At 38.6% G+C, this 26,930-nt stretch overlaps 1 protein-coding gene and 1 pseudogene across 3 annotated transcripts in view; both read right to left on the bottom strand.

Annotated features, from left to right (window-relative positions):
- GRM7 (glutamate metabotropic receptor 7) overlaps positions 1–26,930 on the bottom strand; it is an 869,802-nt gene that overhangs the window by 259,738 nt on the left and 583,134 nt on the right. For all 3 annotated transcript variants that reach the window (XM_078442794.1, XM_078442795.1, XM_060631627.2), the window contains exons 6-7: positions 20,631–20,831; positions 13,277–13,416 (exon numbers count right to left, since the gene is read on the bottom strand). In XM_078442794.1, the coding sequence (XP_078298920.1) occupies positions 13,277–13,416; positions 20,631–20,831 (341 nt within the window). The remainder of the gene's footprint in view (positions 1–13,276; positions 13,417–20,630; positions 20,832–26,930) is intronic.
- Positions 15,782–16,128, bottom strand: LOC132678798 (large ribosomal subunit protein eL30 pseudogene; annotated as a pseudogene).

Raw genomic sequence — 26,930 nt, 5'->3', positions numbered from 1 at the left:
TCAGGGCCAGGAAGATGAAGTTACAAATATTTTTGTAATTTATATGAGGAACTTCCTAAAAATGTGTCTATTTGAATAATAGATCATCCTATTCCCAGGAAAATAAATTGCCATAGGGGAAGTCATTTTCCAGATCACTTATCACTCTACTGACCCAAGCCCTCCAATAAAATGACTATTTGCTCAAAAATACTTACTCCCCAGGGGCGCCTGGGTGGCTCAGTCGGTTGAGCAGCCGACTTCGGCTCAGGTCATGATCTCGCAGTCTGTGAGTTCAAGCCCCACGTCGGGCTCTGTGCTGACAGCTCAGAGCCTGGAGCCTGTTTCAGAATCTGTGTCTCCCTCTCTCTGACCCTCCCCCGTTCATGCTCTGTCTCTCTCTGTCTCAAAAATAAAAAACAAACGTTAAAAAAAAATTAAAAAAAAATACTTACTCCCCAGCCCTCCTTGCTGTGTTCACCAACATGAAACTCTAATAACACACACTTTGCTCAATTCTGATCAAGCCTCCCTCATGAAAAGAAGTGCTTCAATCCACACATGCCTTTCCTCCTTTGAGAGGCTACTAAGACTCTGTAAGGTGGTGATCTCCCTTATTGTGTGGTAAATATGATTTTGTTTTATCAACAGGGCATGTTGGTAGCTGTGTCAGGGAGCTGGCAATAAACACCCCATATTCCAAGTTACTGCTATATTCTACTCCTTGTGGCGTTTCAGGGATCAGAGAACATCTGAGTTAAGTATATACCTAGGAGTGGAATTGCTAGTTCTTATGGCAACTCTATGCTTTTAGCTTTTTAGGGGCGCCTGGGTGGCTCAGTCGGTTAAGCGACCGACTTCAGCTCAGGTCATGATCTCGCGGTCCGTGAGTTCGAGCCCCGCGTCAGCTCTGTGCTGACAGCTCAGAGCCTGGAGCCTGTTTCAGATTCTGTGTCTCCCTCTCTCTGACCCTCCCCCATTCGTGCTCTGTCTCTGTCTCAAAAATAAATAGACATTAAAATTTTAAAAAAAAGAACTGCCAATATATTCTCTCTCTCTGCATTTCTGCTTTGCCACTTAAAGAGAACTAATGCAATCAAAATGAATGCTCAGGAACTTGGGGGCTATATTGGGAACAAAAGGTTAAAAGAATTAATCTTTTAGATTAAGAGTGTGAATTAAAAGATTAATTAATTGGGGATAGGATGATTGGGAAACGTCAGTATCATCAAATTACTATCTCCCGACAAATGAAAAAAGAAAATGAGTTAATGCAAGATGAAGCCTTGTCCCTCACTATCCTTTTGGGAGTTTCATTTAATAAGTAGGTTGAGCCATATTATCTGACTGAGAAAAAGTTGGAGGTCACAGAACTCCCTCTTGGAGCTCAGCTAAGTCTCCTGTTGTGCTGACATCACTTACTCTTCCTGATAGTCTTCAATGCTGCCTCCTCACTTGGGGGGGATTCTGTTTAATTCTCATTAATTCAAGGTTCTTAATTCAGGATTTTTCCCTAGACTTTTCTAGAAATAGGATTAGAACATTTATTAATCAAACACATTAGCTCATTTAGACACCAAAAGTGCTTAAGTTTAGAGAACTGCATAAACCTCCTATCTGTGTACACAACTATATCAACTCCCTATTTATGAATAATCGGAATTTGATATGGATGTTAGAGACTTCAGGTAAAGAGTTATGCAGTAAAGAACTGTGGTTAGGCAAAATAATCTGCACCCACTCCAAACAAAAATGTCCACATTCTAATTTCTTGAACCTGTATATATGTTACCCTATATGGCAAAAAGGACTCTGTAGATGGAATAAGGTTACAGACCTTAAAAATAGATTATTCTGGATTATGTGGCTGGGCCCAGTGTATCACAGTGGCCCTGCAAAGTGAAAGAGGAAGGTGCAAGGACCAGTAAGAGAGAGAAAGAGAAGGCAGGGCAGACGGGAACCATGAGGGAAGCTCAACCTGTCATTGCCGGCTTTGAGGAAGAAGGGGGTGCAAACCAATGCATGAAGGCAGTCCCTAGAAGCTGGGATCAACTCACAGCTGACAGCCAAGAGAGAGCCTCAGTGCCATATGACAAAGAACCAAATGCTACCAGCAACCTGAATGAGCAGCAAACACACGATCACCTGGAGCCTCCAGAAAGAAACACAACCCTGGTGACACCTTGATTGAAGCCCAGTGAGACCCATGTTGACTTCTGACCTCTAAGAGGATTCATTTGTGCTTTTCTCAGTCACTTAATTTCTAGGCATTATTTACGGCACCCAAAAAAACGCATACAAGAAACACAACCACAAATGCCATAGGCTTTCTTACATCAGGGAAATTATTGCAATTTATTCTCCAAGTGTTCTTGTGAAGTAGCTATTTTGCTTGACTTCACTTTATTTTAAATACATAGGGAACTGGGATTCAGGGATGTTAGAAGATCTGCTAAAGCACTAAGTGGCAAAGGCAGATTCTAGCTCGGCCTTCTGACACGGCCTCACTTGTTAAGACTAACTTCCATGCATTTGAAAACATGTCAAATCAAATTCCTATATTTTAATTTTAACATGATTGGATCATTCTAGCAGTTTTAGGTTCACAGGGCAAAAAGTCAGGCAGAGGGTCCATAAACTCATCTCTTTCCTTACTATAATTTTGGATTTTCGCATCTGCTGAAAGCCCCTGTTCTAACAGTTGAACTCTTTCCACTTGTCCTTCTGATTATTTCTCCTTGCCGGTGTATTATGCCCGAGTTCAAAACGCACACAGTAATAAAATCCAACAATTTCCCTATACAACGTGGTTGCATATTCATAAACTTGAAGTGACTTGTGTGAATACCTACCATGCCAAAACAAAAGTCGGGGTTTAGAGTTCTCTGTTTACATGTTTGTGGAGCCATATTGGTAATTATAAATACCATTCATCTTCCAGATGTTCATAGACTGAACACAGTTATACACCACTGACTACTAGAAAAAAATGCTGACAAATGCAAGGGTGATGTGCTTCTTTCATTTTCAATATGTTTCAGAATATGTACAAATACATATTTCCAAACAAAAGCACTATCTTTACTAAGTGCTTTACTTGATGCTTTTAAATAAAATGTTTTGTATACTTATGGGTATTTGGGGTCATTAACAAAATTGATATGTTATTGTTGCTTTTTAAAAACCAATTTCCAGAGAAAAAAGTCAAGCATATGCTCAAACCAAATAAGTGGAAATAAGTTAGAATCTAGTCTAAATCTAGATTAGGAGAATGAAACACAACGACAGGAGTAAGGTAGTGGTGGGCTTGGGAACTTGGGAGAACACATACTTTGTCTGAAGTGGGAAGTTGCTACTTAGTTCCAGCCAGCTGTTACAGCATGGGATAATGGCATGTTATCGCCAAATTTTCTGATTTTTAAAAGACCAGCCCAAAATATACTTATTCTTACGGAATTTATTGATTTTTAAAATACTGTCAAGTCATTAACTTTTTATTTTATTTCATTTCAATGTTTACTCATTTTTGAAAGAGAGAAAGAGCGAGTGAGCAAGGGAGGGATAGAGAGAGAGGGAGACACAGAAACCAAAGCAGGCCCCATGCTCTGAGCTGTCAGAGGCTGATGTGGGGCTCAAACTCACCAATTGTGAGATCATGACCTGAGTGGAAGTCAGATGCTTAACCGACTGAGCCACCCAGGTGCCCCAAAGTCATTAACTTTTTAAACATACCTGCTGACTGTATTCATTTTGGTATCTGTGGTCTCAAGCTGCCTGACAATTGGAAAACAGTACTTAATGTTAGATTCGGACAATAAATTAGAATTTACTGACAAATGCAAAGAACTGTTGTGACTCTGGTCTCAGGATAAATGTCATCTTTTCAAAGAAACCTTCCTTGTCCTGGTTCACAAATCTAATAACTGCAAGGAGAATGATTATACACCAGATGCTGTGATCCTAAATCTTTTGCTGTTTTGACTTCTTCACTAAGGTAGCATTAAAGGGTAGAGAAGCAGGTGGCAGATGGAACCAGCTTCAATGGCTTAAGTTTTAAGTTACTTTCACCAATACCAACATAGCCAATGACTCTCCCACTTGATCCCTCAGGACAGTAGTCCCGCCCCATGTTCTCAAGAGCCACTGGTAGGTTTCTAAAACTAAGGATCAACTGAAACAAAACTAAAGCCATCTTTTATCCTTCTTTCTCCTTTTTTCCTGACTTGCCTTATCATTCCGAGACCAAAGCAGTCTATCTTTGCAGTTTGAACCAGCCTACCTACATACCACGTACAAAATGGAACTGGGAACCTGTCTGGTAAACCAAGTTCTCGGATGAATCCCTAAATCATATGAAATTGCTGATTGGGGTAGAACTCTGGACAAATCCTCTCGTCCATTCATCCAACAGACACTGGAAATTCTACATCAAAACTGGCATTCATCACCCCTAGGTCATTTATGGTGTAATTCGATGGTTTGTCTGTTTATCTCCTCATCTAGTTAATATAGAACAAGGCATTTTTATATATTAAGCATTATACTGGGTGCAGGGGTATAAAAAAATAATGAGGCAAAATACTAGAAACTGACATTTTGAGCAGTTACAGATAATGTTAGCAACTAGGGATATTAAATTATTGTTGCTCCTGTGGCTAACATTTATTGAATATTTACTATGTGCCAGGCACTGTTTTAAGTACATTACATATATCACTACATTTAATTCTAACAATAGCCTTATGGAATTCATGCTATTGTGACACTGCTTCACAGCTAGTAAGTAGTAGAGCTGAGACTCAGGTCCATTTAATCAGGTCAGCTTCATGACTTGTAGTCATAACATGAAAACTATAAATTGTAAGATAAGGGCTAGTCATTATTATTTATTAGGATGCACAATCAAGTGATTCTTTAAGACTGCAAACTGAACCTAAAAAAGTTCTAGGTTTTGACAACTTACACACATTTTCCTCCCTGTCAACACTGCTTTGATTATGGCTATCTATTATCTCATAGTTCATGCAATACAGTAAATTATCAGTGTGATTACATTTTTAAAAAACATTTTTACTATTGCAATTATGAAATAATAGAGTGATTAGTAGTTTTATATGCAGGTATAAGTAAGTATTGATTTTGGCATATGTAATTTGATTAAACAATGATTTCTGCAATTAACTGTACTTTTTGTATCTCCAGATGCCTGTGAGAGCCAAAATTCTAAGCTCTGAGGAAGATTCAATATTTAACAAAATCTCAACATTTAAAATTACATTTTGATTACTTCAATTTAATGAATTGTGAAAAATTCTGCTTATCGAGGGTAGGTGGATTCTTTTTTCATTTCTGATCTGGGAATATTTTAAAAAATACTCAAATGCCCTTGATTTATTGATAACAGAGACGTCCAGAAGGCATGGCTTCCAACAAGCTTTTCCTAGGGCTCAAAGACTGTAAGCTAGACCTGTTTCTCTCTCCAAGTTTGACTCCTCTTCCCTGGCGCTTCTGCATTGTGGCCTCCAAATGGCTCCTTGTGGATCCAGAGGGTCACATCCACTTTGGACAAGAGCTTCTTGGTATCCCAGATTAGCCACCAGACATCTAGTGCTTTATCCTGAATGGGCAAGCTTAGTTTGGCACCAATCCCATTACAATGGCCCTGGCAACCGGCTTAAGCTCAATCAGATCCCACCCCTGGTCTTGGGAATTATCCAGCACAAACCATATGGCTCAAAGGACACTTGGGTACTCTTCCCATAGGGAGGAAGCAGAGGCTGCTTGCTGTAGGTACTGTCCGTCATTAAAAAGAGATCATATTCATTTTACATGGTTTTATGTGTTAGCAAAAAAACCCAGATGCCTACTGGGCGCCAGGTACTTTGCTAGTGTGTATGTAAAACAATGACTAAAATTTGGGTTTTACTTTCAAGGAACTTTCAGTCTATAGGTGGAAAGTAAGTTCAATGGGGGAACAAATCACTTAAAAAGCTAACAAGCCTCACGTACCTCACAAGATCACTAAGCCAGACTATTTTACAGAATGGCAGATGATTGAGGTTCCAGGAAAGGTTAAGTAATATTCATTCAGAGCCTTTTATGTAAGACAGTGCAATTCACCGCAGGAAGGTGCCTACTAAGAGTACTCATTCGTAAACTCTAATTAACATTTTGGTATTTTCAATAATTTCAGTTATTTGAAAATTTAACATTTTGGGCACATGTAATTTCCTACTAATTGTAAATAAATGAAAGATGACAAAAATCATTCTTATTTCTAATACACATCACAAATGTAGAGTTTACTTCATATCATACATTTAGAATTTTGAAAAGCATCTCCATTTCATTCTTGTCTTTTTTTCTGACATATTCCCGTATCTCAATTTTAAATGGTACTACATTATACATTGTAAAACATTTTTTTTCTTTTTCCTATCTGGGAACTACCACCTATGCTTCAAAATGCTGTTCAAACATAAATCAAATGTAAATATACAAATTAGATTGGGGTGCCTGGGTGGCTCAGGCGGTTGAGCATCCGACTTCAGCTCAGGTCATGATCTCACGGTTCATAGGTTCGAGCCCCACATCGGGCTCTGTGCTGACATGACACCTCAGAGCCTGGAGCCTGCTTCAGATTCTATGTCTCCATCCCTCTGCCCCTCCCCCACTCATGCTCTGTCTCTGTCTCTCAAAAATGAATAAATGTTAAAAAAATACACATTAGATTATGTAATGTTTAAGCCGTTTATATGCGGTATATTCATTACAGACCCTTTATCCTAGTCCATGAGCGCAAGTGCAGGGCCTGCCTGTCCTCTATCCTGGCAGCTCCACTAGCTATCATCCATCCTGACACACTGCAGATAACCAATGTCTATTTGTCTCATTACCCCTTTTCCTGCCCTTCCACCAGGCATCATGTTTTATGGAATCTCTGTGTAGCAAAATACAAACCTGAGACAGCAAGTCAGGATTATTTCTGTAGAGGTTGCAATTGAGAGAGTAAATGGCTTTACTCTTTATGATTTCCTTGTGATGAAATCCTGTTAGTGCAGAAATATCCTAGTAGCACACCATGTGGTCCTCTCTTAGTCCAGAGAGGAGATAGTGTCCAGGGCTACTCCTCCAGCAATAAGGGAGCATGACCACGGTCCCTAGCAGACAGCACACTCTTAGGAACCTAACTTCCAGAGGATTGGATACCGAATAGCAGAGCAGTCTGCTCAATAGGCTGGGATTCTTAAAACTCTCATTTCTTGGCTCAGAAACTCATTTGCAATTACTGACCACAGAGAAAGTGCTCGTGAAAATTTCATTTGCTAGAGATGATCTAACTGGGGATTGAAAGCATATCCCTGAGTCTTTGTAAATGAGAAGTACACTTGCCATTTTGAAATGCTTTGTTTTGTTCTTTTGACTAGAAGAAAGCAAACATACAAACCTAAGTTTGCCCAATTACGCTCTTATAAAATTTTTAACTGAATCAGAATAATTATAGCAAAAGGAACATTATGTGTAGGGTGATGTTGGGTAAGATACCAACCATTGGATTGGCTGCCTGGGCATGGCCCTGGCTGTCCAGGGCAGGGTACAGGAGTGGCCTCTGGGTTCTCTATCTCCTCTTTTGTCTTTCCTTTGGGATTTAGATTCAACTTCATGATCTCCTAAGGATCCCATAAAAAAAGATGTCAACAGGGTAATCGCCTATCAAGGCTAGTTATCCTTGCAGCTCTCCTGAATTGCATTAATCCAGCCTCTCACCATTCTGAAAATGGCCCTGTCCTGGTGCATTCATACCTTCAGGTGGCATGCAGGGCCAAGCGGACACTACTGGATCCACCTGTGAACTCAGGTGTCCTGTATGCTCTTCATGACACAACACGTTCAGCATGAAAAAATAAAGAAGTATTCCCATCTAAGGCTGTATCTCCCTGATTTAGCTTCCATTAGCGAGCGAACACAAAAGCCAAAGTGTATGTTTACCCCAACTGTCCAGGCTCATGAAATCGAGTATTTGAAGCTGGGTGCTATGTTGAGAAGCTGGAATCGAGCTGTACCGTTTCCTGTGAGGTTTTTGAGGCCTTGGGTTCTAAGCTATTCTCTTTTTCTTTAATGGATTTAAATGTCATTTATAGGTTGACAACTTAACTGTGTTTTTGTTAAATAACTGTAGGCCAAAACTCTTTTCTGAGCTTCAGACTTAAATCCAGTTCATCTTGGCTCTTATACATTTAAGAACACTAGCTTAGGATTCTCACTTTTACTCTCCCCCTGACTCACCCTGCTACACTGAGCAGCCTTCCACATCTTATGTGGCTATCATCCACACAGCCACTCAGGCCATGAATGTGGGGTTCACTCTTGATTCTTATTTTTCTTCCAATACCAGAAGTGAAGCCATCACTACATTATGCTTTTCTACCTCTAAGATATGTGCATGTAAATATATATACACGTGTGTATTATATGCACTAGACACTTATATGTTTCTACTCACTTCATTATACCTCCACTATCACTACACTCTCTAAGCCAGTGGATCTCAAAGTGCCACCAGCATTACACAGAGACTCTTAGGCAAATGCTTCAGCCTCCTCCCACTCTGAGACCATCTGAATTTAGAGGCTACTTTTGGACAACAGGTTTGAACAATGGAAACTTGATCAAGGTAAAAGGGTCCACAGAGACCTCCTGGCTGAATATAGACAGGACCATGAGGCAACCCACCGCAAAATATCCAGAGGCCCTAAATGACCAATGGGCTATTTATAACCAAGCACAGTTACCAAAGGAGGGAAATTCCATACTTCTCCATACCTCCCCACCTTCTCCCTTTAAAAACAGCCCCATCAACTGTCTCCTTGGAGAATCTCTCCTTTGTTCTCCCTCCCACTGCTCCCTGGTGGTGTATCCAATAAAATTCGAACTCCTTACTTGTGCCTTTGGTGAATCCTTTCACCATCCATGCTACCTGCCTCAACTTGATCCCTACTCCACATTTTGGGGTCCTCACCCAATCAAGACAGACACCACATGAATCAGAAACTGTGGGCGTGGGCCCGAGCAAGGTATGTTTTCACAAATACTCCAGATGATCTTGCTATATGCTAAAGTTTGAGAAGCCCTGTGCTAACCATCCTTTTTTAGCCAGACAGCTCAAATCAACTCTCAGGTGGTCTTCCTCTCCCACTCTTACCTCTTCCAATTCATTACCTTCCTAGCAGACAAAGTAATTTTTTATTTCTAAATTTGATCCGGTCATTCCCTTGCTTAATACTTCTTAATGGCTTTAAAATGCACTTGGAATAAAATTTTAAAAATGTTTTAGCATAGCCTGCAAGTGACTTTATGCTGTGTGTCTTAGCAATGGCTCTAACCTCTCCTACCACTCCTCCTCCTCTCCCTTAGTCATGCCATTGCAATGTCAGCCTCCTGATCTGCTTGGTAGATCACTCATACTTCTCACATGGCTAGCTTCTCATCTGGGAAGTCTTTCTCCACTTCCATTATTCTCCCTGCTCCATGCCTCTTCTCACAACTTTGGGATCTTCTCTGTTTCCTTTTGTGTCACGTACCACCGTTCCAGATCATCAATTCTGTGAGAACAGGGACCACATGTGTTTTCTTCCCCATCGTGCACCCACTGCCTCTTGAAATGTTTACCATGTCATAGATGCATTAAAAACAAACAAAAAATGCATTAAATTAGAAAAATAGGGTGCCTGGGTGGCTCAGCTGGTTAAGTGTCCAACTTTGGCTCAGGTCATGATCTCTCAGTTCCTGAGTTCGAGCCCCGCATTGAGCTCTGTGCTGACAGCTCAGGGCATGGAGCCTGTTTCACATTCTGTGTCTCCCTCTCTGTCTTCCCCTCCGCCACTCACACTGTCTCTGTCTCTGTCTCTCTCTCCCCAAAAAAATAAACATTAAAAATTTTTTAAACAAAAAATGAAAACCTGTTAAATAGCTAATCAAAAACAACTCTTCTGAAGGATAAAATACAAACCAAATAAAGAAAAATAAGATTGGTATTGATGTTGGTTCTTAAAAATTGTGGGCTTAAAGGGCGCCTGTGTGGCTCAGGTGATTAAACGTCTGACTTTGACTCAGGTCATGATCTTGCCATTCATGAGTTCAAGCTCCATGTTGGGCTCTGTGCTGACAGTGTGGAGCCTGCTTCAGATTCTGTCTCCCTCTCTCTCTGCCCCTCCCCACTCACTCTGTCTCTCTCTCAAAAATAAATAAAAATTTAAAAAAATTAAAAATTGTGGGCTTAACAATTCCCAGGTAAGGGCACCTGGGTGGCTCAGTCAGTTAAGTGTGCAACTCTTGATTTTGGCTCAGGTCATGATCCCAGGGTCATGGGCCTGCATCAGGCTCCATGAAGCCTGCTTGGGATTCTTTCTCTCTGTGTCTCTCTCTCTTTCCCTGTGCCCTCCCTCCTTCCCTGCTCATGCTCTCTCTCTCTCTCTCAAAAAAAAGAGGAATTCCCAGGTAATATCTGAAGTTGGTGAAGCATGGTTGGGATTCTTGTGTGCATGGACAAAATGAACAAATTATACATGCCAGGAATTTAACATTGGTGAAGGGGTTACGCTAGCAAAGATTAGTGTACCTATACAATCTTGTGGGTTTTATAATAAGCCTCACTTCACATGTGTACCATAGACCTTGATTCCCTATATTTAGTTCTGGCTGATCCATCTTTGTATGCCATAGGAAATACCCAATCAAAACACACTTTGGGTATGTCAGCCAGATTATGCTACTTTGATTTGCTTTTCATTATTACCCCTTGAGTCTACCTGGTGAATTTGGTTTGTTTGTTTGTTTTGCTTTCATTTTCTATTTTTGCTCAAAATTTAGTACACTTTAAGTTAAGGATAATTTTAGCTTTTCCTTTGCTTCTGGTACTCAGCACACATCTTAGCCATGGCTCACACTTGCGGTCTGGCTCCATCAAAGTCTTCTGGACTCAATCATTGTGTGAGCTCACTTGGATGGAAGATCTCAGGAGAGGAAGAACTAGACAGGGATGAGCAGAGCTAGGCCGGGCACCGTACAAATGAGGTAACTGATCTGTGGTGGCCGCATCAGCCTCCAGTCCTCCCACTTATGAATAATCCTCTCTTCTTATAAACCGTGCCCCAAATTCCCCACTCCCATAACATTAATTCTATATTATACTCTCAAGAAGCCTTACTCTCAGAAATTTCCAAAGTGCCTTCTAAAGGTGTAGAATGATAAATGGTATTAGCTTAATTTTGAGCTTTGTAAGAAGCATTAGAAGGAATTTTCTGGGATAGGGCCTGTGTTAGTTCATTTTATCTGCACGAGGAACCCAACTATTTGGTTAAGCAGTATTCTAGGTGTGTCTCTGAGGGTGTTTCTGAACGAGATGAACATTTAAAATGGTAGAATGTGTAAAACATATTGCCCTCTCCAGTGTGAGTATACCTCAACACATTTGAAAGCGGAAATGCAACATCAAGGCTAAGTAAGAAAGAATCCTCTCTTCCTGTCTTTCCTTTGGGACATGAGTCTTCCCCTGATATCACACTCAGACTGGAATTACACCACTGGCTTTCCTGGGTCTCCAGCTTGTCAATTATACATCTTGGGACTTCTTATCCTTCATAGCTGAGGGAACCATTGCCTTATAGTCTATCTATCTATCATCTATCCTATTAGTTCCATTTCTCTAAAGCAACTAGAGTAATTCAGGAACCTTCTGGACAAAAGGAGATCATGTGTTCATATACAATATAGCATTTATGAACCTGGGATGTTCTACTCAAGTTGTAAGCTGTGCCCAATGTACCCAGCTGCAAGGCCACTGCAGGAAGGGACCTGCTACAGCATCTCTTGAAGTGTAACCCTATCCAGCCCACCTTAGCACAGTGGCCCCAGAACACTCTTACTTCTCCAGCTTCTGTTTCCCTAGGTTCCAGGATCCCAAGCATCAAGCTGGGGCCTTGCCTATTTAAGGGAGAGGGGGGAAAGCAGAGGATGTGTGGTATGCTGAGTTCCAGCTATGTAGCCCAGCCAGGATGGAAGTATCCTGGCTCATGTTCTTTGCTGCTGTGAAGACTGGTATATTTATTTACATTAACAATAATTTCAAATGGGGCATTGGAAATATTATTAGAAGAACACCACTGAATGTTTAATCTGACATATTAAGAAACTAAAAAATTGTTTTAAATGGCCAGAAATCTGTTAGCTAATATTGAGGCAGGCACATTCCAAACAGAACATCAACAACTTTACTAGAATATAAATGATAATCAGACAAAGTCACTCAATGACTAAGGTGGGACAGGACAAAAACAAGGCCACTCCACAATTGGGTCTGGAACTAGTTAGAAATAAGGATACTCTGCAACCACAAAAATGACATCTCCCTTTTTCAGCTCTCGAAAGTGCCTACTACTTCTTTGTTAGTGACAACTCTTGCTCAGCCTTTATCTTCCCATCCTTGGAACGAACATCACCAAGATGTACAACCATCACCTTATGTCTATTTCCTTAGAGGATCAAAGCCAAAGCCTTTGTTTCTCTAAACTTCCTAAAAATCACCAATCTCAGCCCCAAACATATAATAAATGACATCTGAACTCTTTCATAATTAAGAAGTTCTGCTGACAGGAGCTTCTCTTAATGAAACAAGTTAAATAAACCTAACTGTGTTTGACTACAGACGAGCTCTTGATAGCTCTGGCTGGTGAACTTTGACATAACATTGCACAAGGAAGCAGCTACTTACTCAAGGTCATGTTTGACATAAAGAGGAAGAGGTTATGGAAACTAACAATGCAATTACTCAGAGAATCTCAGTACAAACCAAAGTGACTCACGGAAATGCTTTAAAACATACATCATCAAATGAAGAAGGAAAGAAAGAAAGAAAGAAGGAAAGAAAGAAAGAAAGAAAGAAAGAAAGAAAGAAAGAAAGAAAGAAAGAAAACCTGACCAAGAGAAGGATCTTTTAACATATTAGCTGGTAACTTGTTGGTTAAACAATCCAAGTCTCAGGCTAAATGAGATCATTCACGTTAAGTCCTGAGTATAATGCCCAGCAGAAATTCAAAACACACTTTTATCTTCATAATCCTCATCATGATCATTCTCTTATTACTATGGATTATCAGTTGCTACAGATGATTATAACAGGATGCATGCTCACTTGTATATGCATGCAAACATATGAGCAAGGAATGTTTGCCTAATTTAGCATATTTGAAGTCTGCTCTTTCATCACATGAGCAAAGGAAGAGGAACAAGTAGTACTCACATTGAGCTGAAGTTCATCTGTCCACTGTCCAATCAGACGGTAACCAGGGTTGGTGGTATTTGTTGTCTGGTACTGAAAGATGTCATAACGCCCTGGTGCATCCCCATTCTTGTTAAACATTACTGGGGTGCCTGCACTACCTGAGGGAGGCAAGAAAATAACAGATCTCATAAACAAGATTCCTTCTACCTGTTAGGTCTTGGGTGATGGTCCAGAAACCAGGTGATGAGCAAGGTAACTGGTGGAAAACCCCATTATTTAATGGATCCCCCCCCTAAATGGGCAATAGGCAAGTCAGCACTATGGTCTGCGGATTCTTACTACAGAGGGTGGAAGGTGACCAGCCACCCCCTTTGAAAAGTTATAGGTCTCAGTATTTCTTAGTATTTTATACAAATCTGTCCCCCTTGAGAAGAAAATTAAATGATTTTCTAGGGACTATCTTAACTTGTATTATTAGTTTCCGCCTAATGATTGACCGTGGTTAGTAAAGAACCATTTCAAAAATGATTAATAGATTTTTAAAAGAAAATCTAAGAGAATTATAAACAAGCACACAAGGAAAAAAGTTTATTTAAATATGTACTTAGATATTAATTGCATTTAAACATATTTGTTGATTATTTCTAATTTAAATGATAATGAGTCTAAAATGCTGAGCAATAAACCTGGAAAGTGTTTAATAGATATTATTCTTTTCTCAATATCCTATGTGGGTCTTACTTTTTTAAAATGTGGGTCTTAGGATGAAACCCATTATTTTGGCAGAATTAGGCACTGAAGTCAATTTAAAAAGACTAATACATCTATTGTGTGTCTGGGTGTGTATATGTCTGTGTACATCTTTTGGAAGTTAGATATTAATGAAAAGCTCCTTAGTATTAACCACATGGAACAACTGAAAAACCATATATAGAGAAGGAAAGATGGGGGTTCGGCTTACTTTTAGCAACAGTTAAAAAGGATTCATCAAAAGTTGGCACAATGAGTGCTCTTTCTCTTACAATCCCTTGGCAATAGGAGAAATACCACTGGCCTCAGAGTATATGACTGGTGTCTGCTCTGTAAGTTAATAATGGATTGATAATTTTCATAGAAAACAATGGTATATTTCCTGTCTTTTATAAGGAAGTTAAAGATCATTTATAAGCTGCAACAGAATCACTAAGAACAGAAGTTCATGTTGCTAATTTTTCATGGGGAAGGGTAGGGTAACTTTGGGTAATGAGAATGAAGCCCTTTTGAGAACTCTCATTATAAATTTAAGACCCTATGATGGCAAAGCTCTACATTTGGTTAGCAAGGTCATTAGCTTCTGCAGAATTTGGGGCAAGATGATATTTGCATTAATAACACGGATGGAAAAAAAAGGCACCTATACTTAAGGAAGCAGGCATGATGCTGGGTGCCCACAAGTGAATGATCACTTAACACAGAACAGAGTTAGAAAATGGGTCCAGAAAGAGAGACAACATACTAAGTCATCAGAAACACACAGAGCTACAATCCTGTGCAAAAGTTACCTCTAGTGAAAGAGGCAGTTCAATATATAGGCAGGATACAGGAACAGTTAAAGAACTCCACACCATCCTACAACCATTGGGAACAGTATTTTATGACATTTTGTTATTAAAAATGAAAAAAAAATGGAGCTTATGATAGGCTTAATAATGGCTCCCCAAGTATTTCCATGTCCTAATCCCTAGAACCTGTGAATGTTACCATACATGGTAAGACTTTTTACAGATAATAATGAGGGATCATGAGATGGGCGAAGACTATTTTAGATTACCTGGATGAGCACAGTGCAATCATAATCATCCCTATAGGTAAGAGGGAGCAGGAATCAAATGAGGAAGGAGGAAGGAGGAAGGAGTTGTGATCCCAGGAGGGCAGGCAGCCCTCACAAGCTAGAAAAAACAAGGAAACAGATTCTTCCACAGAGCCTGCTGAAGGAACCAGCCCTGCCTTCACCTTAACTAAAGCCCAGTGAGACCTGGGTCAGACTCTCGAATTACAGAACAATAAGATCATAAATGTATGTTGTTTAAGCCACTAAATTTATGGAATTTTTAAAGTAGCAATAGAAAACTAATCAAGAGCTGGAGGACACAGAACACCAAACTTCTTAATTTTACAGGTCACAAAGTATACTTAGGTTGAAATTCCTTGCCCCAGGGTCACTCAGCTAACTAAACTAGAATAGTGCCTAATAACTGGATTTGGAATCCCCAATTAGGGGTTTTAATTCCAAGAACCACCTACTATATGTGTGACCTTTATCAAGTTATTCTTTCTGCTTCTGTCTCTGACTGTCCCTAGTGACACCTTTCTCCTAGGGTTAGTGAGGATCAAATGTAATAAAGTATAAAAAAACTGCTTATTACCATGCCTTTTACATAACAAATGCCCAATAGATGGTAATGATATTTTTAACTGTTTTAATTGTTTTCTGTTTTTAAAGAAAGTTCTGCCTGGTTTTATTAAAGAAAAATTTTGTGTGATTTACTTTTCACCAATCTGTACTGGCATGCTTCTAATGATATCAGAATCACCTGGATCAATGATAGCCAGGGTGCACACACTCTAGTACTGCCCCCCTGCTGCGCCCAACTCAATATTATTGTCACTGCAGTGATGGACAGCGGTTTTGGCCAACATGGCATAGTACTCTATTTCAGATTTCCTCAAGGCTGGGCAGGTGTTGGACAAGATGAGCAGTTTTTCTTAGCCGCGTCAGATCATTTCCAGTGTCTGCTTGTACACCAGCGTGTACTTTCCACTTTTCGTAATGAGTTGGAGCCTACGTTGATCAACTGCACTGACTTTTTCATCTTCTTCATAGCCACCATCTTCCTGCCTTAGGGGCAGAACGGCCTCAATGAAGAGAAGCCGCCAAGTTGGCTGGGAGCGAGAAAGGAAACACTTCCATTTTTTTTATCATTGTTTTATGTGCTCCTATCTCAAGACCAAAACACCTGCCTTCAGATATTCAGGCTGTCTTTTAAGGCAGAAAATCTGTCTCTCCTAACTGGTATCTTATTTTAATTTCTCTATCAGTGATTTTTTTTTCCCCAAAGAGTAGACTAGAGCCCATTCTGATGATGTACACTGACGTATGAATAGCATTGCTTTGGTGCTACCAAATTGAGTCAATGGGTGCATTTTGTGTGGCCAAGGGCACCATTTCAATTTATTTCTTCTATGTTTTATCTGAAAGCTATCCCCAGGGCCCACAAAAACACCTAATTTTATCACAAGACAAAGCTCTTAAGCCTTCTCTGTATGCTAATCAACATAAGCTTTTTCAGTATAGAGACAGAGAAAAAAACCACATACAACATCGATAACAAAAACAGCTTTTTAATACAGGATTTCCACTTTCAGTGAGCTCTAAGCATAAGGAAGAGAAACGAAATCTGGATTCTACATGTTATTAGCAAGAAAATGAGAATCCTATCATTTCACAGGAAGATATTAATATTCATATGCTCACCTTTCTTTTCTTCCACATTGGATGCTAGGATTCATGTTGTGCTTTGTGGTAATTCTACAGCTTCTATTCATTAAATACCAGGACTTGAGCTTTTCATAGTCTTTGAGACGAGAGAGCAGTAATACTGGAGGCCTGGGGCTCCAAAGGGTCTCTAGCTCACCAGCTAAATATTCACCAAAATGAGACACACCGCCTAATCTTTCTCTCTTCTTACAATCTTTGTTAGGAGAAATGATTCTTGTCATGCCCTTTCCGTTCTCATTAAAGTTCATGCTTAAAAAAAAAAAAATTAAGGCAGAAGAGCTGAACACTTTATCTAAGTGATGACTGGTAATAGCATATTGTGTGGCTTTGACCTTTTTGATGGATTCTATAATGCAACTGGGCTTATTATTTCCACGGTTTTTTCCGCACAGCTCCTTTTTAACAGCATCCCTGAACTTCTTGAAAGAGAATAAAGGGGATTGTGTTCAATGAAGACTATATTTTTAAAAAAGAAAAGATCAAAGAAGTCCAGAGAGGACAAAGAAGTTATCAAAAGAGAAGTGATCCCCTGCAGAAATGTCCACAGGTATCAGGGCCAGAACCCAAGGGCACAATAGTGAAGAAAGCAGGGCCACTTGACAAGCTGGGATATTGAGAGGAAACTGGATAACAGCAAGTATTTGTCTTCCACCTCCTCTATTGAATTAGAGTATCAGAATGAAATTCCTTTCTTCTAGGACAGAGAAGAATTCGGGATCTAGGTTTCCCAGATGACAAAAGAGTACTTTGCATCAAGGTATTTAGGATTTTTCTCTCATTTTAACACTTCATACACAGATTCCAGAAATGCTGCATTGATTTGTGTTTAATTATCTACTGCTGCTCAACAAACCACCCTAAAAATAACTGCTCAAAATAATGATGACCTGTATTTTGAAATCCAAGCAGGGCTCAGCAGGGACATCACCTCTCTGGTCCACTTATGTCAGAGGGGGCAGCTTGAAGCTCACATGCCTGATAATTGATGCTGGCTGTCAGCTGGGACCTCAGCTGGGACTATGGCTGGAGTACCCTCATATGGCCTGTTTGAGTTCTTGGCTTGCTCCCAACATGGTAGCTGTTTCTGTAATACTAATGTGTCAAGAGTACCAGGCAGAGTACTTATGACTCTTATGCTGTAGAAGTTACATAGTGTCACTTCTGCATTAGTCACAGGCTCACTCAGATTTAAGGGGAGGAAAACCAGATCTTGCCTGTCAATGAAGGAAAGCTAACGTCATTTTTCAAAAAAACACAGGAAATGTGTCTTCCTTACAAAAATATACCCCAATCTACTTTGTTCTCTGGAAACTAACAAATCTAGATACAGACACACTTCACATTAAGTACTTCACTATATAGCAATGCTATAAGATTATGCATGTGAGGTAACAAATTTGTTAAATTTACATCTACAATAATACCATCTAGTTGGATGGGCCAACACAGACATAACTAAATCATATTTAGGCTCAAGTCATTGCATTCATTTAGGATGCAGGAAAAAATGGTTGTAAATGATAATGACAAAATTAGCCATCTTTTCTCTTACTGAATAAAAGAAGGTTAAGTACTTGGTGAACCTGTAGTAGTACTTTTAGGGCATTTTTTTATTTCATAAAATGATGCTTTGGTAAATGTGAAGTTTAGAGTTATTAAATTGTATTCTACTCGTCTGGAACAAAACTCCCAGGGGTACAAGAAAGTTTGTACTAAAGTAACGTAAGAGCACAAAATTAAGCTGATTGAGACCAAGAGAAATAAAAATCCTCCATAAAACACGTAAAAAAGTCTCCATCCTAAGATGTCAGTCAGCAGGAATGATGCAGTAAACCCTTATCAGAAACTTAAAAAATTGTAGTCAAGGGAGCAGGCTGTGGAGTTAGGTGCCCAGGTACCAAAGCAGGTAGCATCATTACTGTGTATATACTTTTGAACATCTTTGTTCTTAATTTCTCTATGAACCACTTTCCTTATCTATAAAAAATTAAGGAAAATAACAGAATCTATATAATTTGGTATTAAGTAAGCCAACTCAAGTGAAGTACTTAGCACAGGATCTGGCACACAGTAATCATTTGATAAACAGGAGCACCGTGTCCAGTCGGATGCTCAGAAACTCTAGCTCATCAGTGGGAAATATCATCTTGACCAAATGAGTTTACAGACATTACCTGGAAAAAGAGTCAGGGTAAAGTCACCAAGGGCATTTGCAAAATCAATTTGCAATTTGATTTGCAAAATCAATTCTAGGGTAAGAATGGCCATGCCATTGTTATACATAAATAAGATGTGGATACTAGGTGTTGTCCTTTCTACCAGGATCTCATTACTGCTAGCCCTCTCAGTGGGCAGAACTAGGCAGCACAGGTATGTATACATATATAACATTCACAAATCTATTTATGTATCTACCTATCTGCATGCATATTAAAAGCCAAGAGTTCATTCAGGTATCTCCCATCCAAACACAACAAGATTCCTTCTAGTTTTCTCTCATTCTTTCTAGTAACTTCTTTCTCTAACAGTAAGAAACATGGCTCTCATTATCTACAATATACTCATTATTCTCTCAATCCTCTCACATACATAAATTATTTTCTTAATTGTGAACCCACAAGTTTACTAGCTATTGTATAATAATTGTATACAGTTATTTTTTGCCTTTGGTCTTATAGCATACAGTCAAATACTATCTTTCAAAACTACGTGTGCTCATTTTTTATTCCCCAAACCCCTCGGTGTGGTTACATTGCTCATATATAATATATTTAAATTTATTTATTATTGTCTGTATTGAATTTACACCTACATGATGGCTAATTTTATGTGTCACCTTGACTAGGGATGCCCAGATAGCTGGTAAAACATTATTTCTGGGTGTATCGGTGATGGCATACTTGAAAAAGATCAGTATTTGAACTGGTGAACTGAATAAAGCAGGTGGCCCTCCCCAAGGTGGATGGGGGTAGGGCATCAACAAGTCTCTTGAGAGACTGACTAGAGCCCAAAGGCAGAAAAAGGGCCAATTCACTGTCTGTATTTGATCTGCGACAGGTGTGTTCTTCTGCCCTCAGCACTGTTGCTCCTGGTTTTCTGGCTTTTGGACTCAGATCAGGACTTATATCATAAGCCGTCAGATTCTTAAATGTTTACCTTCGACTGAATTACAACACCAACCTCCCTGGTTCTGCAGCTTGAAGAGTGAAGATAGAGGGCCTTTCCTGTCTCCGTAACTGTGTGAGCCAATTCCTATAAATTAGTCTTTTCTATGTATCTATACAGATGTCCTATTGGTTCTCTCTTTGGAGAACTCTGACTAATGTGGCCCGCATTCAGGTTTATTTTAATTATTTGTTTACTTTTTGATAAGTGAAGTGTTCACATGTTGTAAAGACTCAAGACTATATTATCAGAGAAGTGGTATTTCTCCCTTATGCCTTCTACCTGATTTGCCCATTTTCCCACCCATCTCTACCTACTTCTCTTAGGTAACCAATTAATTTCTAACAGAGTCTTATACTCTGAGAAATGTGTGTAATCTGGGATGTGGTTATAGCAACTACAATCATTACTTCAATTGACTTAGATCCCTTTCCTTTCCTCTCTCTCCTCCCACTCTTACTAATATTTACCAAAAAAGATAAATCTTAACTCCCAAGTATTTATTTATTCTTTCCTTCATTCGCTTATTTATTGTTCATATATTGATTCAACTATTTGAAATCTTATCACCAACCAGGTCTTAACAGTAAATAATTTAACTACATAACTCAGGAAACACAGGATGCCAACACGTAGAATTCCCCAAATCATGGATATTTGGTGACTCACCATTGAAATTAACATTGCGGATATACTTCAACAACTTCTTTCCCCCAGCTTGCTCCATTTCTGGACAGACCCCTCGGTAGTCAGCACAGAGATCCTTGTTCATATGATGAAGGGCATGAGCCATTGCATAGACCGCATCAATCACAAACTGAACTTTACCCTCCTGTTCATAGTTGGAATCTTTCCCAATTCTCTCCTGTCCTGCACATTAAAACAAGAAACATGCACACACAAAGATTGGTGTTGAGTAAAGCATCTAAATTTGCATTCACATCCAACTATGCTCAAAGCAAACAATGTTTTGGAGAATACAATAGTGCAAACAGCATATCCACATTTAGCTACCATATTAAGTTGTTTGTATAGTGTTTGGCATTTGACTTGGTAGTCCATTACACTAACCTTTCCGACGTATTAGACAAACCTGTGAAGCACACTCCACAAGATCACAATGACAGTTTTTGTAATAAGCCAACATACTGTTCAAAATATAGTGGTCCCATAGAATGAAGAGATTGCATGGATTAGAGGCTGGGACGCTATATTCAAAAGTTCAAAGCTTACTCACTCTAAAGAGGTGATGGATCCAAAGGAAAATGATACAAAATAAACTACATTCCACACGTGAACTTCTGTATATCCACTCCACCTTTTGTCTGGCTCAATGGTTGGTATTCCTGACAACTCAGGTGCTCAGGCTAGAAACCATGTCATTTTTTTATTGTTTCCTTTTTAACTCTCCCACCCACACATATCTAAGAGAAGCCAAGTTCTATCAGCTCTATCTCTGTAACACTGAACATCTGCAGCCACACTACCAACACCCTATTTATGCCCTTCTATCTTCCATCAGGATGCAATCAATGCTAGATACCTCCCTTCATCTTATCTGGTCATTACTCCATATCCACGTTTCCAAATAACAGAGCTTATCACCTCATCCTCATGCTCAGGATTCTTCCATGTTCTTCACTCCCTACAAAATAAAGTCCAAATTCTTTCCCCTGACAAATCAGAGTGTTCATCACTTTGCCCCCATCTGCCTAATAGGAAGAAGAACTGGAATTAAGTGCCCTTCACTGTGTTGGAAACTTGGCACACATTATTCTTATTTCATTCTTACTTTGGGAGTTAAACATTATTTATCCTCACTCTACAGATAGAAAAGGTCAGCTTTATAGAGATTAAGTAACTCCCCAAGATCATTTACAGGTAGAATGATTATGATAGCTCAGGTTCGTCCAACCCCAAAGCCCACTACATCTTCTTACTACATCAGCCCTGCACAACCCTTTCCCTGTAATTTTGTTGTTGTTGTTCCAGATAGGTATGGCGCTCTATTTTTCTGAATACACCCCACCTCTAATGTCAAGTTATATTTTCTTATGCTCTTTACTTTGCCAGAAACATCTTTCCTTCTTGCTTTCACTCGTCACAACTTAATTCCCTCTCTATGATGCAATGCAATGGTTTCCTACACTTAGTCATATTTAAAGATTTTCATCAAATATAGTAGCACTATATTTTAATGCTCTACTAGGTTTCTAGATTTTTTCATTTCCTTTTTACCTTATATTGCTATCAGCAAACACAGCATTTAGTATTTAGTAGATTCTAAACAATACTTGTATTAAATTATGCATTCATTAAGTACATGATACCAGGAACTCCCTTTAGACCTCTTGATCCTTTAGAAAGAATAATAATTATCCACAGATTGCATTTCACTTTCACAGCAGTATTTCCTAAATTGTTTTCCATGGCACATTTCTAAGTGGAAAAAAAAAAGCAAGAGGAATGCTACAACTCCAGTCCTCTCCCCTGAAAAATCAAAGGTTCCTGACAGACACTGCATTACTTATTTTCAGATTTCTTTACTGACTTTTCCAAAGCATTTAGTGTTATCAGAAAAATTATAATCTACAGGATGAAATTTCACAATTTCCCAAATTTTCTTGAATTTGTATTTTTCCTTTTCAAAGCACATATTAATATCTCATAGGGAAGACACTTTTGTGTTTTATATATATTTCATTTAACTACCAATAACCTCATGATGCTGCCTGTCATTGGATCTAGGCTTTTCAGCGTGTGTACAGTAATTTTTTTGTAAAGTTTATTTATTTTGAGAGAGAGAAACAGAGAGCAAGCAGGGGAAGGGGCAGAGAGAGAGGAAGAGAGACAGAATCCCAAGCAGGTTCCACACTGTCAGTGCAGTCAGAAGCAGGGCTCCAATCACCAACCATGAGATCAAATGAGCCAAAATCAGGAGTGAAGACATTTAACTGACTGAGCCACCCAAGTGCCCCAGGATTTTTGGTTTTTGAGTAAGATAAGATTGATCATAAATCCATAGTGCTACTTCCAATTGAAATACATGACTACAGGGTTTTTGTTTGTTTGTTTTTGTTTTTTAATTAACTTTGGCACTCTTATACCTCTACTGCCTCCCTTTTATGAGAAAAATATTGGTTCTTAATAATACCATTCTGGTTATTTATTTGCTTTATTCCATAATATAGATCATGTCAGTATATCTTGTCTAACAGTCTAAAACGTACAGTATATTAACTGCCTTCTGAAAATAGTTTTTCAATGTTTTGCCTGTTTTGGCGATAGATTCTAAGAATGATTGCTTTGTTAAAGAGTACATTCATATGTATCTTTTGCTAAATATTGACACATCCCCCTCTAGAGTCAGATTGCATTAATTTGCTCTCCTACCAACAGAGGGTGAGAGTGTTCATTTCCCCAACCAACTCACCAAAGTATATCGTCGAACTTGATTTTGTCAATCAGACAGTTATGTGAGAAACAACTCCACAGTACATTTTTATTTGTATCTTTCTTGGTATAGGGTAGGTTGAACATCTTTGCATTAAGAAGCATTGCTTTTTTTCCCTTGTAAACTGTTTATAATTTAGCGAGCTTTTACAAGAACTTTTCCTTATCTATTTTAAAAGCTTTTTATTAATTACAAATATTAAATCTTTGAGTTTAAGTTGTAACTCTTATTCCCAGTTGCTCGTTTTTCATTTACTTTCAAAATTTTTTTTAATGTTTATTTAATGTTTCTTGAGAGAGAGACAGACAGACACACCATGAGCAGGGGAGGAAGACAGAGAGAGAGAAAGAGAGAAAGAGAGAGAGAGAGAGAGAGAGAGAGAGAGAGAGAGAGAGAATCCAAAGCAGGTTATAGGCTCTGACCTCTCAGAACAGAGTCCAACATGGGGTTAGAACTCACAAACCGTGAGATCGTGACCTGAGCCAAAGTCAGATGCTCGACCCACTGAGCCACCCAGGCACCCCTCATTTACTTTTTACACACAATTTCCAAGTGAAATTTCTGTAAACATAGAATTTTTTCTAAACCCATTTCTTTTATCTTTAACTTCTGGATTTTTAATTTCCACCCTCAGAGTAAAGAAGATACCACGCATGTTTTCTTATAGTCCTTTTATAATTTTGGTTTCAAAAATTAGGTATTTGATCCATTTGGAATGTATTCTTGTGCACAGGATGAGGAATAAATCAAAATTTTATCTTTTTCCATATAGCTATTGGGTTAAAACATACAAGACTTCATCTTCTGTCACAGATTTGAAGTTTCATTTGTAGTTTCACAGATTCATTACATATGGAAATTTAGTAATGAAGTCTATTTCTGGATTTAAAAAATCTGTTTCATTGTTTGGTTTGTCTATTCATGCACCAATGCTAGAGTTCCAATTATGAAGGGTAACATTTTAATAACTGGTAGAGTTAGACATTCTTCCACATAATTATTCATTTCTTTCAAAATTTCCTGGTTATTTTTGTTTACTTATTCAAATGAACTTTATTAATTGCTTACATAGCTTAAGAAAAAAAAACCTTGATGGTACATTAGGTTTATGCTATATTCATAAATAAACTAGAATAGAAGTCTTTATGAAGGTGAGTCTCACTACCTGTGTCTTTCCTCTTTCACTTCCTTCAACTGTTCAGGATTTCTCAAAACAAAAGTTTTGAGTGTTTCCTGAAAGTTAGCTTAGGTACTTCATTTATTTTTGCTATTATAAATACAGTTTTCCTTGCTATGAATTTCTCATTGGTTTCTGGTTACATATGTAAAAGCTATTCTTTGTTTGTTGTGGTTTTATTAGTTTTCAACATCCTATCATGAAACATTTTAAACACAGTGCAAGGTTGAAAGTACTTTACAGTGAACCCACCAACTAGATTTTTACATTAACATTTTACAATACTTGTTTTACAAGGCAATTCATTTTCTCACATTAGTTTTATAACCTGCTACTTTACAAATTTGTTATTTTTTATAGTACTTAAAAAAGGCCACCGTGAAGGCATTATGACCGCTATAAAATATATACTATGGAATAGGTTCAGACTAATAATTCAGGAGATCAGTTTCTATACTGCATTCATTGAGTCATTTATCCCAGAAAGAATACCTGGAAAATAATTGCTACATTTTAAATAATATAATTTGTGGAACACTGTAGGTTTTATGCTTGTCTTAGGGAGTCACCATGTAGGTGAGCTTATTAAAGGCTTTCAGAAGACTTAAGAGACAAGTTTGTCTTTCAGGCTATAATGACTTGAAAAATGTAACCTTATATCAAGAGAATCAGAAATGGCAAGTTCATTAAAAAAACAAGGTTAACTTTATTTTCTCAAGGGTCACAAGCACAACTGTTTGCCAATTTTCTCCCCTCCTTCTTTACTTGAAATCTGGTTGTCTTCAGATATTTGTACCGTGTGTGTGTGTGTGTGTGTGTGTGTGTGTGTGTGAGAGAGAGAGAGAGAGAGAGAGAGAGAGAGAGCGAGTAAGAAAGAGGGTTGGGGGAGAAAGAGCGAGGAAAAGAGAAATATGATCTGAACCTTCTTCGAGCCTCACTGAGTCAATACTGATTTCTCTAAGCCAATCCAATTTCCTCTGCAAAGGCTGATTTAGAACAGGCATGGGACACAATTCTAGCTAATGAGATGTAAGCAAAGTTTGGTGGAAATTCCTGAGATAGTTTACTTGTTCTTATAAATAGACGTACTCAGTTTTATCAAAATTAAAACCCAACATATACCTTGCAATTACTCTGGTCATTTTGTGTTCCTCTGGTCATCATACTGCAAATAAAGGACAGCATAAAAATGTGCTATGTATATGAAACTATAAGTAAGTTGTAAGTTAGCCAAGCCTGAAATAACTCTACATTTTTTCCATGTGATGTATTAAATAATTTTTCCATGTAAGTAATGTTTAATACTCATTAATTCCCATGTTTTTATGAATGCTACACTTCTTATTCATGTACTACTGTATAATATCCTAGGGGTGCCTGGGTGGCTCACTTGTTTAAGCATCTGACCTCTGCTCAGGTCATGATCTCATGGTTTGTGAGTTTGAGCTCCATGTCAGGCTCCATGCTGACAGCTCAGAGCCTGGACCCTGCTTCAGATTCTGTGTATCCCTCTCTGTCTACCCCTCTGCTGCTCACACTCTGTCTCTCTCTCTCCAAAATAAACATTTAAAAATTACAAAATCTAGCATTAACCATCCCCCCACCCTAACCCCCTCAAAAAAACCATGAAATGAAGTTTTAAGAAATACTTTTAACACAGATTGAAGTAGAGGAAAACAGGAACATTTAATATGTTAAAAAAACTTTTTGTAGTGTTTATTCATTCTTGAGAGGGAGAGAGAGAGAGAGAGCGAGCGCACAAGTTGGGGAGGAGCAGAGAGAGAGGGAGACACAGAATCTGAAGGAGGCTCCAGGCTCTGAGCTGTCAGCACAGAGCCCGACTTGGGGCTCGGGCACACAAACTATGAGATCATGACCTGAGATAAGGTCAGAGGTTTAACTGACTGAGACACCCAGGCACCTCAGAACACTTTTCAATCAACTGTCAGTTAACAGCTCATTCTTTCCATCTTTCTGATTAACTGACATATTGTCATATTCTTTTCTTGGATGAAGTTAAACCTTTTCAACTTATTTCCCAGGAAAGTGTCTGAGGTTTAGATAAATGAGGAAAACTCTGCAGCACTATCTTTTACTTCTTCAGCAAAGTGGACTTTTTTAAAGTCTTGTGATTTTCTGGAAATGGATCAATTCCTAGAAACAAAACCTTCAGGATTGTCTCAGACAGAAATAGAAAATCTGAGGAAACTAATAAACAGTAATGAATTTAAATCATTAATTAAAAACTACCAAAAAACAGAACTCTAGCACCATGTGGCTTCATAGGGGAATTCTACCAAACATTAAAGAAGAGTTACTACCAAGGTTAATAACTGTT

Source organism: Panthera onca, chromosome A2 (genome assembly GCF_046562875.1).
Source record: "Panthera onca isolate mPanOnc1 chromosome A2, mPanOnc1 haplotype 2, whole genome shotgun sequence".
Classification (NCBI taxonomy): Eukaryota; Metazoa; Chordata; class Mammalia; order Carnivora; family Felidae; genus Panthera; species Panthera onca.
The sequence above is the reverse complement of the archived record's forward strand: the minus strand, read 5'-3'. Positions and strand labels throughout refer to the sequence as shown.